This window comes from Salminus brasiliensis, chromosome 2, assembly GCF_030463535.1.
Source record: "Salminus brasiliensis chromosome 2, fSalBra1.hap2, whole genome shotgun sequence".
In the NCBI taxonomy this organism is placed as follows: domain Eukaryota; kingdom Metazoa; phylum Chordata; class Actinopteri; order Characiformes; family Bryconidae; genus Salminus; species Salminus brasiliensis.
The window spans coordinates 2,051,751-2,066,010 of NC_132879.1; the positions used below are offsets into that span (position 1 = coordinate 2,051,751).

General features: G+C 42.5%; 1 protein-coding gene across 3 annotated transcripts in view; it reads right to left on the reverse strand.

Moving 5' to 3' along the window:
• Positions 1-14,260, reverse strand: part of kdm7aa (lysine (K)-specific demethylase 7Aa) — a 34,396-nt gene that overhangs the window by 3,931 nt on the left and 16,205 nt on the right. For 2 of the 3 annotated variants that reach the window (XM_072674110.1, XM_072674112.1), the window contains 13 exons: positions 13,895-14,036; positions 12,019-12,205; positions 11,282-11,444; positions 7,508-7,595; positions 6,193-6,299; positions 5,187-5,278; positions 4,508-4,594; positions 4,017-4,280; positions 3,339-3,466; positions 2,801-3,210; positions 2,516-2,586; positions 2,268-2,386; positions 821-1,095 (listed from right to left, as the gene is read on the reverse strand). In XM_072674110.1, coding sequence (XP_072530211.1) covers positions 821-1,095; positions 2,268-2,386; positions 2,516-2,586; positions 2,801-3,210; positions 3,339-3,466; positions 4,017-4,280; positions 4,508-4,594; positions 5,187-5,278; positions 6,193-6,299; positions 7,508-7,595; positions 11,282-11,444; positions 12,019-12,205; positions 13,895-14,036 — 2,133 coding nt within the window. The remainder of the gene's footprint in view (positions 1-820; positions 1,096-2,267; positions 2,387-2,515; positions 2,587-2,800; positions 3,211-3,338; positions 3,467-4,016; positions 4,281-4,507; positions 4,595-5,186; positions 5,279-6,192; positions 6,300-7,507; positions 7,596-11,281; positions 11,445-12,018; positions 12,206-13,894; positions 14,037-14,260) is intronic. The other variant, XM_072674111.1, reaches the window with a different exon arrangement.

The window sequence follows — 14,260 nt, forward strand, 5'->3', positions numbered from 1 at the left end:
TTACCATCTCTTCTCTCCATCGTTCGCTCCCTCCAAAACAAGCTGGACTCCCTCAGACGAACAACCAAACTGGAGCTAAACCCACATCAGAAGGGAAAGATCGGCTTATTTTTTACTGGTAAGACTCGAGAAACACGGGGAGGCGAGTGCGGGGACGAGGCTAAAAGCTAACCTGGCTGCGATCTCTTCAGCTTGCTAACAGCACGTCGCGCTGAGAGGACACAGAGAGAGGACAGCAGCGCTATCCGCTAAGATTGGGAATAATTACAGGGTTAAACTACGCTGTTGTATGGGGGTTCTGTGATCTGTCGCAGTTTTCTTGAACCAGCCAATCAGAGTAGAGCTTATCGGGTAAAAATAACAGGGTGGTAAATAGGTTTGTGAGCATGTTTTAACCTCAAATTAAGTCTCATACTGTTTCTACATTATATGACAACTTAAATACGCAATAATTTTATGGCAGCTTTATAATAATTTGGAGAAACCTCTAGCTCTTGTACCAGTAGGGGGCGCTTTACTGCCCATGACTGGTTGAAAATGCTGTAAAACTAATGATGCAACATATTTGATACAGTAAATGCTAAAGCCTGCATGTTTTAACCACATAATTAGACCCATTAAAGGTTACCGAACACCTCCAGAAGGTCTGGGGCGTGTGTGTGATGGTTTAGCCGTGCACGTTCGTTAACCATGCTAATTGGTGGGATGTGACCTTCCACTATTTAGTTATTAGCATTAGCATCATAGCTCCAACACGAAAGTATAGATAGAAAACTTGAGGTAAGGAGAACCTGACCCAGGGTGTGTGGCGGTTCCTCACCTTTAGTAGCCTGGTTGCTGATGGGGCTGGGGTTGTGTGCATGTCTCTTGGTGGGATGGAGCGGGGGTGACAGTGAGCTTTCCCGGTATAAATACTCCTCTCCTGGGCTTCCTGCCGCTCTGTCTGGACTGGCAGCCTCATTGCTGCTGGTCTGGGCGGCCCACCAGGCCTCCTGAGAAACAGCGCCCTCCTCTGGCACCTGCTGGCACATCAGGCCTGCCACTGACAGCACACCCTGCAGGGCCTTCTCCGGGCTGGGTGTGGTAGGCCGTTCCCTGTGGAGGTAAAGATCTCCTGTTTAGGGGCAGTGAGGTCCAAAGCCGAGCAGCAAACAAACACCAAAGAAGAACAACTATCCAGCAGCGAGAACCGATCGAGAACACCCGTCTGTCTCTCTGCTCTGACCAAATTTGGGTGGGGAGCGATGGCGTAGGGGTGGAGAACGCTGCCTAATGAAGTGGGGAATCATGTTTCAGTGAGGAATGATGGGATTTGGAGGAAGAGCGCTGATATTTTTAGGGGGGAATGACGATGCTGGGGTGGAGAATCCTGCTTAATGACCGTGTCTAGGTGGAGAATGCTGGTGTTTGGGTGGAGAAAGCACTTCAAATGGCATTTGGGTGGTGCATGCTCCTTAATGATGGCATTTGGGTGGATGATTATGATGATGATGGTGTTGTTTGGGTGGGGGATGATGGTATTTCGGTGCATAATGATGGCGTTTGGGTGGTGCATGCTCCTCAATTATGGTGTTTCGATGGATAATAGTGGTGTCTGGGTGGAGACTGCGCCGTAATAATGCCAATTTAGTGGTGAATAATGTGCCAATTGTGTGAATGGGTGGTGCATGGTCCTTAAAGATGGCGTTTGGGTGGGGAAAGTTGGTGAACAGGTGAATAACGATGGTGTTTGGGTGGAGAATGCGCCTTAAGGATTGGGTATAAGTGGGGAATGATAATGTTTAGGTGGAGTATGATGAAGCTTGGATGAAGAGGTATGCTTAATGATGGTGTTTCTGTAGAGAATGATAGTATTTGGGTGGTTCATATTCTTTAATGATGGTGTCTGGGTGGTGTATGCTCCTTAATAATGGCAATTTAGTGATGAACGATGGTGTTTGGGTGGTGCATGCTCTTTCACAATGGTGTTTGGGTGGTGCATGCTCCATAATAATGGCAATTTAGTGATGAATGATGGTGTTTGGCTGGGGAATGGTGGAATCTGATGGTAAACAATGACACTTGGGTGGAGAATAATGGTTTAATTATGATAATTACGGTGTTTACTGGTGAGTGCCTTCCTTGCTACTAAATGTTTCACTGGACCTGACGGCAAAACCAAGCCTTTTCTTCTCTTTTAGCAGCTCAGACTGACTCACTAACTCCTAGAGGAGGACATCTTCACGGTCAGTGTGTCTGTACAACATACGTCAGCTCAGCCACGGTACCGTTTAAGTGGTCTGTGGTGCTGGCTCGACTGGCCGGCCACACAGCTCCCTGAGCCTTTCCTCTTCTGCCTCACACGCTCTGCCTCGTCCTCAGAGCTTCCTGAATCTGAAGACTGCTTCTGTAGAGGGGAAAATCACAACCTTTAGCAATCAAACTGACTGAACACACACACACTGCAATTATTCTATAATTTATATGGGATAAGTGTGAGTGATAACTGTGTGGCCTACTGTCACATCAACTGTACCTCTGCTCTGTCTGCCTCATCTTCATGTGACCCCAGGGTTGACCCTGAGCTCAGCAGCTCTGTCCTGAGTTCTGCTCAAAGAAGGAGGAAATGGCTTCAGTTAACGCAAACAAGCAAAGCTCACAGGTTTTATGCTGAACCACAATAATCAGAGTCAATCTATATTTATATATTTATACAAACATCAAAAATATTAAAATGGACCTAAATCAGGTCTGATTACAAACAAGTTCCTTCTTCAGCCACTGTCTATTCTGTCTAAACTACAGCTTAACAAAGACTCACTGTGATTGGTGGCTTTCACAGTGCACTGCGTCTCTAACCCCGCCTCCACGGGCTCCCTTTTCACCCTCTCTTGTTGGCATGGCGATGCTTTTTCTGCTTTGACCTGCTGCTGTCGGCACGGCGATGCTTCCTCTGCTTTGACCTGCTGCTGTCGGCATGGCGATGCTTTCTCGATCTTGACCAGGTGCTGTCGGCATGGCGATGCTTCCTCTGCTTTGACCTGGTGCTGTCGGCATGGCGATGCTTTCTCAGTCTTGACCAGGTGTTGTTGGCATGGCGATGCTTCTTCTGCTTTGACCTGGTGCTGTTGGCATGGCGATGCTTTCTCGGCCTTGACCAGGTGCGGTTGGCATGGCAAGATCTTGTCTCTTTCATGTTTCAGCGCTACACTGCCAAGACGCCTCCTCTCTCTGCAAACAGGATGAACACACACACACACACACACACACACACACACACACACACACACACACACACGTCAAGCTGCTGTGTTTGTTTTATGACTTTATGGCTCTAGCCAGCTCTGACAGAACCTTACCGTATAATCCGGCCGTTACACAGCACCAGACGGAGAGCGTTGTCATGACCGCCCTTCACGGTTACGGCAGACGTCATGATAATCTTCCTAAACTTGTCGTTCCCCTTGGAGCTGAAGTCTGAACCCTGCTGAGAACAGAGACACAAAGGGAACACTTAATTATTGCAATAATTGCAACATATACGGATACATGCTGCCTGAAATTGCACCCATTGCTGAAACAGGTGTGCAAATGCACACCCAAAGCCTGTCTAGTCCCTGTAGAGAAGTACTGACTCTCTGGAGCAGATAAACATAAACCTAATGGCTCCATGCTGCCTAATGCCAGGTGTGGGCTAGAGGGGTGTATATAAAGTCCCCCAGCAGCATTGAGCTGTAGAGCAGTGGAGGAACTGTGTTCTCTGGAATGATGGATGGTGGCAATGCTCCTTTAAAATCTAGTAGAAAGCCCTTTTCTTCCCTGGACAGTAGAGACCCCAACAGAAGCAGGATCAGCTTTTGTTAACACCCTTGATTTCAGAAGAAATCACGAATGAGCAGGTGTCCCAATACTTTTGTCCATGTAAAGTACTTTACCGCATTGCTAGCACACCCTCATATGCAGGGTTAACTGCAAACTGCTCTCTGTAAACGGACCCGCTCGGCTTTCCGACCTAAACACATGAAAACAGTCCTCACCTCCTCCGGGTGGCCAACCTCCAGCCTGCGGAGCACCTCCCGGGTGTGCAGCTCCAGGATGTCCAGGTTCGAGGTGGGTTTGGAGACGTGCTGATGATGATGACGACGGTGGTGCCGATGAAGATGATGGCGATGATGGTGATGATGGCGATGCTCCCGGAGCCTTCGAGCTGCCCGGCGCGCCTGGGACTGTCTCTCCAGAGAGGAGCGCGCGGACAAATACTCGGACATTCCCTGAGATTTCACCGACTTGCTCGAGTCCTCCTGTGGAGCAGGCCAAGACATCACTGTGACTGGAGGACCCAGCTACACAGTAATAATTATATTTTTGTTACAAATTTCTGCATAATTTACTTAAAATCGCCAGTAGAACTAAATATTATTCCACTCCAAAATCAATGCAGCTGATTGGCCACCTGCAGATGCTTTTTCACACATCCTGGTGTCCATTAGAAAGCTAACGGTGGAGGGTGACAGCTGGATCATCCTACCTCTAGGTGCCGTATCTCCTTGGTCAGCTCCTTGATGAGAAGGGTGGGCTTGATGTTATCTGGAACCTCACTGCTTGGCCCTGTTAACTGAGGTACAGAGAGAGGGGGGTAAATATTACACAGCAAAAATGGAGATACTCTACATGGACAAAATTATTGGGACACATGCTCCTTCAGTTTCTTCTGATTGCTTCAAGACAGTGTTGGAGTAACTGTCTCTACTTTCCAGATTTGCGCTGAGGATTTGATTGCATTCAGCAACAGAGCGCTAGTAAGGTCAGGATGTTGAATAAATCACCACCCCACCTCATCATCCTCTCCAACTCGTCCCAAAAGTCCTGGATGGAGCTCCAACAACATCCACCATCATTCCAGAGAACACTGGAAGTTCCACTGCTCCACAGCTCAATGCTGGGGGGCTTTACATACACCCCTCTAGTCCACGCCTGGCATTAGGCCGCAACATGGTGCCAATAGGTTCATCTAGTTTATCTGCTGCAGGGAGTCCTATTCTATTGGCAGTACTTCTTCTCTACAGGGACTAGACAAGCTGTGTGTGCATTTGCACGTCTGAGTCAGCTCAAAGTAACCGAACGCATTCATTAGAAGGGGTGTCCACAAATATTTGGACATGTAGAGTACACAGTGAGTCCAGTTTCTCTCTCGTTCGCTCGCTCACCTCCCTCCTCAGCCAGGTCTTCAGTGCAGAGATTAAAGCTTTCACTCCGTCCACCAGATACTCCTGAGGCTGGCACTTATCCTCCCGCAGTTCTGCAGAGAAAACACACACACACACACACACACACACACACACACACACACACACACACAGACACACACACACACTGAAATTCAGCTCTTTTCACTAGTTAAGCACAGTACAACAAAACTACATGAAAGGAACTGGTTTGGCCCAAAATCAGAACCTTTCCTCTTATCCCAAATGTAGTAGATCAGCCGAGACGTGTAAAAAAAAAATGAGGGGGTTAAAATAAAAAAAATAAATAAATAAATAAATAAATAAATAAATTAGCGCTCTATTATCTCATGATAATTAATTACAAACTTGCTCGCTATACTTTACTAATATATCTGAGGCATTGGTTTTTATTAGGAGCAGCCAGTTCCGATGGCCAGCCAGTTCCTCCCCTGATTACAGGCAGCTGAAGCTCGCCATGGTCTGCGCACCCAGGAGCTCTTGCCGGCACAGGAGAGAGGACGCTACTGTCCTCCAGAGAGAGACTCCTACTCCTCAGTGTTTTGGGTATTATTGGTGCACGAATGTGTATCAGTGTCTGAGTTTCGCACAGCCTTCCAGTCATGTGACCCAGCCTCTCCCTGACTTCCATGCAAGTTAGGCTGGGGAATCGAACCCGAGTCTGCCATGGGGAAAGCAGTGTTGAGGCGGTGTGGGGAGAGAGAGCGCCATCTACGCACCATGGAGAGAGCAAGGCCAATGGTGCTCTCTCTGGGCCTCGGCTGCCGATGGCTAGCAGCATGACCGGGATTCGAACCAGCGACCCTCTGATCATAGTGACGCCGGACTTAGTCTGCCGGACTTAGTCTGCTAGACTGCCTTGAACGTAGCTTTTACGGCAGGCAGAATATTTAACAAACCCCAAATCCAGAGCGAAACACACACAAAACCAGCCCTGAATGAAGTGTGGAATCTCTCCATCGCTCACCTTTCAGTGTCTCTAGAAGGTTTTTGGCCACGTACCAGGAGATGGCCTCAAAATAGGGAAATTTAAAAAGGTCTGGAGTCTTCAGCCGCCGCTCCATCTCATAACACCTGAAACACAAGAGCAGCTCGGCTCTGAACACTCCTCAGATTTACAGCTACACTACAGAAAGGTTTTAGAGCTGCAGTGCAGCTGAAGCCTAGCATTACTGATATCCTGTTAGAGCTGCATTAGGGCTAATTAGTCAGATTAACAGTGTCCGTTACTGTGATACAGAATTATCTGTAATGTTAACATTCATAGGAGATAATAAATATTTCATAGTGGACACAAAGTACTTCATACTGGATAATTTGTATTATAACAATCCAGTAATTCATAGTGGATTTAATAATTTATTGCAAATCCTGGATAATTAATAGTGGATACTAAATAATTAATAATGGATACCAAATAATTCATAGTGGATACCAAATAATTTAAAGTAAACACTAAAGTAAACACTACTTTACTAAGTAAATACTACTTCATAGTAGAGAGTGAATAATTCATAGTGGATACTAAATCATTCATAGTGTATCTATAGTGGATACTGAATAATTCATAGTGGATACTGAATAATTCATAGTGGATACTGAATCATTCATTGTGTATCTATAGTGGATACTGAATAATTCATAGTGGATACTGAATAATTCATAGTGGATACTAAATCATTCATTGTGTATCCACTATGAATTATTTTGTATCCACTAGGAATTATTCACTGCTATCTGATGTGAATTATACAGTAACTACTGAAGTAGTATTTAGTGTTCACTTTGAATTATTTAGTAATATTTCATAGTGGATACTAAATAATTCATAGTAGTTACTGGATAATTCATAGTAGATTCCCAAACCCTTCAGTATTTCATTTAATATTTAATAGTAATTTGCACTTATAATAAAAAAGGGTTTTGGGGGATTCCACATTGCACTTTTAGCCACAGACACACTTCATTTAATAATTATTCATTAAATAATACTTCATTTAATAATCACTTCTATCATCGTTATTGTGATCCCTGTTGACTTTAATCAAACATCACAATCTGGGACAGTTTCCCAGACAGGGATTCAGCCTAGTCCTGGACTACATGACAAATGGAGACTGTCCAATATAAAGAAATATATATATAGTTCAGGACTGGGTGAAGGCCTGTCTGGAATACTGAGCTTTTATTTCCTCTGCATCCTGCAGCCCTGTTTAGCATGAACATGAAGAAAAACGGTTCTGGTTATGACGTAGTAAGGGTAGAAAAAGTGAGTGAAATACCTGAGCTGCATGCCGATGTTTAGGTTGTGTAAAAAGTTCCCTCCGAATGCCATGCAGTCCTGAGAGGTGAGCACAGCATGGATCCAGCCTGCAGGGGGCAGCACACACACACACACAACATAATTAAACCCAGCAGCCATGTGGAACATGTACAGGACCGCCCCGGCCGTCAGGTTTACGTCACCGTCCGGCTGCGGTGTGTATTGGCCTCAGACTGCAGACACACTGATAAACACACATATCTCTGCTCAGACAGACACTGTTATTGTTTGTGACTGAAAGCAGGGGAGAGTAAACACACACACACACACACACACACACACACACACACACACACACACACACACACACACACACACACAGTCATGCACGAGTGGGTCTCTGCCATGTAAGGCATCTCCAGTCATCGTGTGGTGGAACTGCACTGTTCTCTTAACTGTAGCTAAACAGGAGTTTGCACTATGAAAGAATCCAGAGTGGTGACTGGATAATTCATAGTGGTTTAATTAAGATATCACTGAACTTGAATAATTCATACTGAATAATTTAATAAATTGAATAAATTATATTGAATAATTAATAGTGGTTACTAGATAATTCAGTGGATAATAAACAATTCACAGCACTGTCTGAATAATTCATAGCAGTTTTACTGTACATTACTGGACAATTCATAGTGATTTAATGAAACATTGAATTGAATAATTTAATAAATTGAATAAATGATTCATTGTTCATAGTGGTTACTAGATAAGTCATAGTGGATGCTGAATAATTCATAGTGGTTACTAGATAATTTATAGTGGATGCTGAATAATTCATAGTGGTTACTAGATAATTTATAGTGGATGCTGAATAATTCATAGTGGTTACTAGATAATTCATAGTGGATGCTGAATAATTCATAGTGGTTACTAGATAATTCATAGTGGATGCTGAATAATTCATAGTGGTTACTAGATAATTCATAGTGGATGCTGAATAATTCATAGTGGTTACTAGATAAGTCATAGTGGATGCTGAATAATTCATAGTGGTTACTAGATAATTTATAGTGGATGCTGAATAATTCATAGTGGTTTAATGAATAATTGAACTGAACAACTGAATAAATTGAATAAATATATTGAATTGAATAAATGAAATTGAATAATTCATAGTGATTACTAGATCATTCATGGTGGATGCTGAATAATTCAACAACTGAATTGAATAATTGAATAAATGATATTGAATACTGAATAATTGTCAAATTCATAGTGGTTACTAGATAATTCAGTGGATACTGAACAATTCACAGCGGTGTCTGAATAATTCATAGCAGATACTGTTAATCATAGTGAATATAGATAATTAGAAATAGATAATTCATGGTGGATGCTAAATAATTCATAGTGATCTACTGAAAAAATTCCTAGGAAATACTGACTAATTCACAGTGGTTACAGAAGAATGACTAGTAAATAATGGATAATTCATAGTGATTTACTGCTCAAATGCACTGAATAATTCAGTGGTTACAGTATAATTCATGGCAGATACTGAATAATACATAATACTTTTGTAATACATACATACAATTCATAATAGATACTAATAATCTATGGTAGATATTTGGATAATAAACAGCAGATACCAAATAAGTCACTGTGGTTCCAGAATAACTCTTTAAGGCTTTAAGGGGTTAATATCCTCAGAGCAGCAGCCGGCTGTAGCACATTTCCTTTAGTCCTGAGGTCATGCCCGAGTGGTTCCCTGCCCTATAAAGGCATGTCTATCCACTGTTAGATAAGACTCTTATCTCCTGCTGACTCTGCACTTTGGATTTGTTACGTAAAGAAAAAAAAACAAAACAACTTTACTGATTTTAATCCCCCTCTCTCCGGAGTATCCGCTCGTACGCGCTGTATCCGAGCATCTACAGTGTTGTGCTGGTGTTTACATGGTTGCCTGGCAAAAGCCTCTTGCCTAACATTCCTGTTTTAGCAAACTGTCGCCGACACTCAAGCGCTGAGCCGTGATTTTCCTGGCTGCCGCTCTAGGAAACTGTCGAGACCACTACGCCCTGCAGTACGCTGGTGTGCTTTCCTACGACAGCACACGTGCTGCTTTTCCAGAGGTTATCTGAGGATGCGGGAGCCAGTCTGGCACGGACCACAGGATTCGCCCGTATGGAGCTCAGGTTTATGTGGGCGCCTTATTAAAAGTGTTCAAGGGTAAAACTCCAGTTAAAAAGCTGAATTCACTCCATTAAACAACTTTTCCCTGTTTAAGAATTTCTTAAAGGTGCTAGACTAGATCAGGCCAGGAAAGAGCTTTATGCCCATAGTTTCATTAGCACACAGGCTCACCAGTATCATTTCACAAGAGTAAGTGAGTGGCGGCTCACTGGTTATGGCTCTGGGAAGTTCTTGCCAGGTCCACTAAACCATAGCAGTTTATAATTAGTAATTCATAGTAAACATTGAATAATGCATGCAAATATGCATGGTAGTTAGTGAGGAATACAGTACATAGTGCATACTATATAATTCACAGTAGATATTCGGTAATTCATAGTGGACACTGCCTAATTTACAGCAGATACTGAATAATGCATAGCAAATACTAAATGTATAGTAGATATTAAATTAGTCATCGTAGTAATTGGAACTGGCTACAAACTAATTCATAGTGAATTCTGAGAACATCATAATAGATGCTAAATAATTTGGAGTGCATGCTGAATAATTCATACTGCATATAAACTTATTCATAATAGATTCAGAATTTATAGTAGATTCCATATAATTTGTAGTGCATACAAAATAATTCATACTGTATATAAACTAATTCAGAGTAGATTCTGAATAATTTGTAGTGAATATTGAATAATTCATACTGGAAATAAAGTAATTCATAACAGATTCCAAATAATTAATACCGGATACAAACTAATTTATATTACATACAAAATATTCTGTAGTGGATGCTGAATAATTCATACTGGATACAAACTAATTTATAGTATATTCTGAATAATTCATAGTAGATGCAAAATAATTTGTAGTGCATACAAAATAATTCATACTGGATACAAACTACAGTACATAGTGGATACTATATAATTCACAGTAGATATTCAGCAATTCATAGTGGACACTGCTTAATTTACAGTGGCTAATAAATATTGAATAGCAAATACTAAATTTATAGTAGATACTACGTTAGTCATAGTAGTAATATATAGTGCATAAAAATGTATTCATACCGGATACAAACCAATTTATAGTAGATTCTGAATAATTCATAGTAGATGCAAAATAAGTTGTAGTGAATACTGAATATCATAGTAGTGTATACAAAATAATTCATACTGGACACAAACTAATTCATAGTAGATGCTAAATAATTTGTAGTGCATATACAATTCATACTGGATACAAACTAATTCATAGTAGCTTCTGATTAATTCATAGTAGATAAGTTAGTTAAAGTAGTTCAATTGTAAATTATAAATAATTCATATCAGATGAATTCATACTGAATAATTCATACTGGATACAAACTAATTCATAGTAGATTCTGATTAATTCATAGTAGATAAGTTAGTTAAAGTAGTTCAATTGTAAATTATAAATAATTCATATCAGATGAATTCATACTGAATAATTCATACTGGATACAAACTAATTCATAGTAGATTCATAATAACTCGTCGTGGATGCTGAAAGTAAGGTAGGTAGCCTGTCTTGCAAATGTGTTTGAGCGCCCCGGAGGAGGAGTGACTCTCACCTGTAGGGAGCAGTACGGTTGTCCCTTGCTTTACCACACACTTGTAGCACTTGTCCACCTTCTCCCCGAAGAACACTTCGCTCTGATTGGGCGACGAGCTCCACGACTCATATAGTGCAAGATTAGCCTTTGTCGGCTTGATCAAGTAGAAAATCTTCTCCCCCTGTAGAACAGCAGCAAAATAAAGCTGAACAACTTCTTATATTTCTTCATTAATACTGAGGCTCTTTTTTCCTTCTCGGCAAGAAGCTTTAATGAGAAAGCTGTGCTCAAATCTGACATCAGTGCGAGGTTTAAGCTGAGCCTGAGGGATTTACAGAGATGTTTTAGGAAGTCTGATAAAATACTGAACGTGACGCATTAAAAATTCCCGGCATGAAACCAAAATTCAGAACACACTGGGCCAAATACGTCAGCATTTCTAATCATTATTTGACGAGTTAGTAAGAAAAGCAGAAAAGCTAAGAAAGCAGCATTTTGGGCTGTTTTGCTTTTTTCAGCATCACTGAAATGATCTATAAAGTCTTACTTCAGACCTTTTTAACCTTAAAGTTTTCTGAGACAATATTTAGGCTTAAATAAATAAATAATCATACTTATAAAATAAGTAATTTTGCTCGTTTTAGGTTTACATTCTTCCTCTTCTTTTGATCAAAAGTTCTGAGCATCCCTAATTAAATAAATGAAACAATTAGGTTAATTCACAGACTGATGGTTCCCATGACCGCCGCTCTCACCCAGAGAACATGGTACCACACGGAAGTTCCCCCGAAGTCGATGTGGAAGTCTGTATAGCTGTCCTTTACCCCCATCAGACAGTACTTCTGCACGAACGGTTTGGGGAAGAAGGAGTCATCTGGCCAGTAGTTCTCCACCCAGGACATTTTACGAGCGATATCAGGAACCTCCACCAGCTCAGCCATCCTGCACAGGGTAGAGATTGTTAAACGTGCTCATTAATAATAAAATATCTGTCAATGAAATTCAGCAACTATATAATTTACCCAATAATTCTATTTAAATTTAACTAACAATACAGTGCTTCTGTTTTCATATGAAAATGTAATGGTTTTGATTTATATTTTATTGCCTTTACGACCCAAACATATCTACAGTACGCTTCTGACCCACCTAGGTCCTAAACAGAAGCTGCTGGGACTGTTTATGAGGTGGGGGGCTCCCATTGTTCTTGTACTTTGGGTGTCTTTTTTTTTTTTTTTTTTTTTACAGTGAAACTACCTCCACCATGTTTCGAGGCTGCACTTCAGCCTGGCTAGCTCTCACTGTGAGCTGCAACAGTGTGTAAAACTACCTCCACCATGTTTGGAGGATTGTCTTTAGCCTGGCTAGCTCTCACTGCGAGCTGTAGCAGTGTGTGAAACTACCTCCACCATGTTTGGAGGCTGTGTTTTAGCCTGGCTAGCTCTCACTGTGAACTGTAGCAGTGTGTAAAACTACCTCCACCATGTTTGGAGGATTGTCTTTAGCCTGGCTAGCTCTCACTGTGAGCTGTAGCAGTGTGTGAAACTACCTCCACCATGTTTGGAGGCTGTGTTTTAGCCTGGCTAGCTCTCACTGTGAACTGTAGCAGTGTGTAAAACTACCTCCACCATGTTTGGAGGATTGTCTTTAGCCTGGCTAGCTCTCACTGTGAGCTGTAGCAGTGTGTGAAACTACCTCCACCACGTTTGGAGGATTGTCTTTAGCCTGGCTAGCTCTCACTGTGAGCTGCAGCAGTGTGTAAAACTACCTCCACCATGTTTGGAGGATTGTCTTTAGCCTGGCTAGCTCTCACTGCGAGCTGTAGCAGTGTGTGAAACTACCTCCACCATGTTTGGAGGCTGTGTTTTAGCCTGGCTAGCTCTCACTGTGAACTGTAGCAGTGTGTAAAACTACCTCCACCATGTTTGGAGGATTGTCTTTAGCCTGGCTAGCTCTCACTGTGAGCTGTAGCAGTGTGTGAAACTACCTCCACCATGTTTGGAGGCTGTGTTTTAGCCTGGCTAGCTCTCACTGTGAACTGTAGCAGTGTGTAAAACTACCTCCACCATGTTTGGAGGATTGTCTTTAGCCTGGCTAGCTCTCACTGTGAGCTGTAGCAGTGTGTGAAACTACCTCCACCACGTTTGGAGGATTGTCTTTAGCCTGGCTAGCTCTCACTGCGAGCTGTAGCAGTGTGTGAAACTACCTCCACCATGTTTGGAGGCTGTGTTTTAGCCTGGCAAGCTCTCACTGTGAACTGTAGCAGTGTGTAAAACTACCTCCACCATGTTTGGAGGATTGTCTTTAGCCTGGCAAGCTCTCACTGCGAGCTGTAGCAGTGTGTGAAACTACCTCCACCATGTTTGGAGGATTGTCTTTAGCCTGGCTAGCTCTCACTGCGAGCTGTAGCAGTGTGTGAAACTACCTCCACCATGTTTGGAAGCTGTACTTTTGCCTGGCTAGCTCTCACTGTGAGCTGTAGCAGTGTGAGAAGCGAGAAACTACCTCCACCATGTTTGGAGGCTGTGCTTCAGCCTGGCTAGCTCTCACTGTGAGCTGTAACAGTGTGAGAAGCGAGAAACTACCTCCAGTCTAGAGGTTGCTGTGGTGTTATTTGGCTGACAGACTTACTTTGTATCCGAGAACTCCAGGCTGATGAGGTTCAGCACCTTCGGCCGCTCAGGCTGGTAGTAATACTTAACAAACTCGCTCAGTTTCATCTTGCTGTCTGCTTGTCTGGCAACATCAATCACGTCAATGACCTTCTTCCCACCTGAGGACGGAACAGAGAAACGGAAAACGGTCTTCAGTGAGGAAGAGCCTGAACAAGGAAGATCTTCAGAGCTAAGGCACACACAAAATCATGTGAGAAACGAGGACACCCCATAAAAAGCTTTGTCTTTTTGAACATATTTAAACATCTGGAGATCTGATCTTCATGTGATCAGCACTGAGAGACGGAAGTGATCTAATTAAACTCTCACACCTGAAGAAACG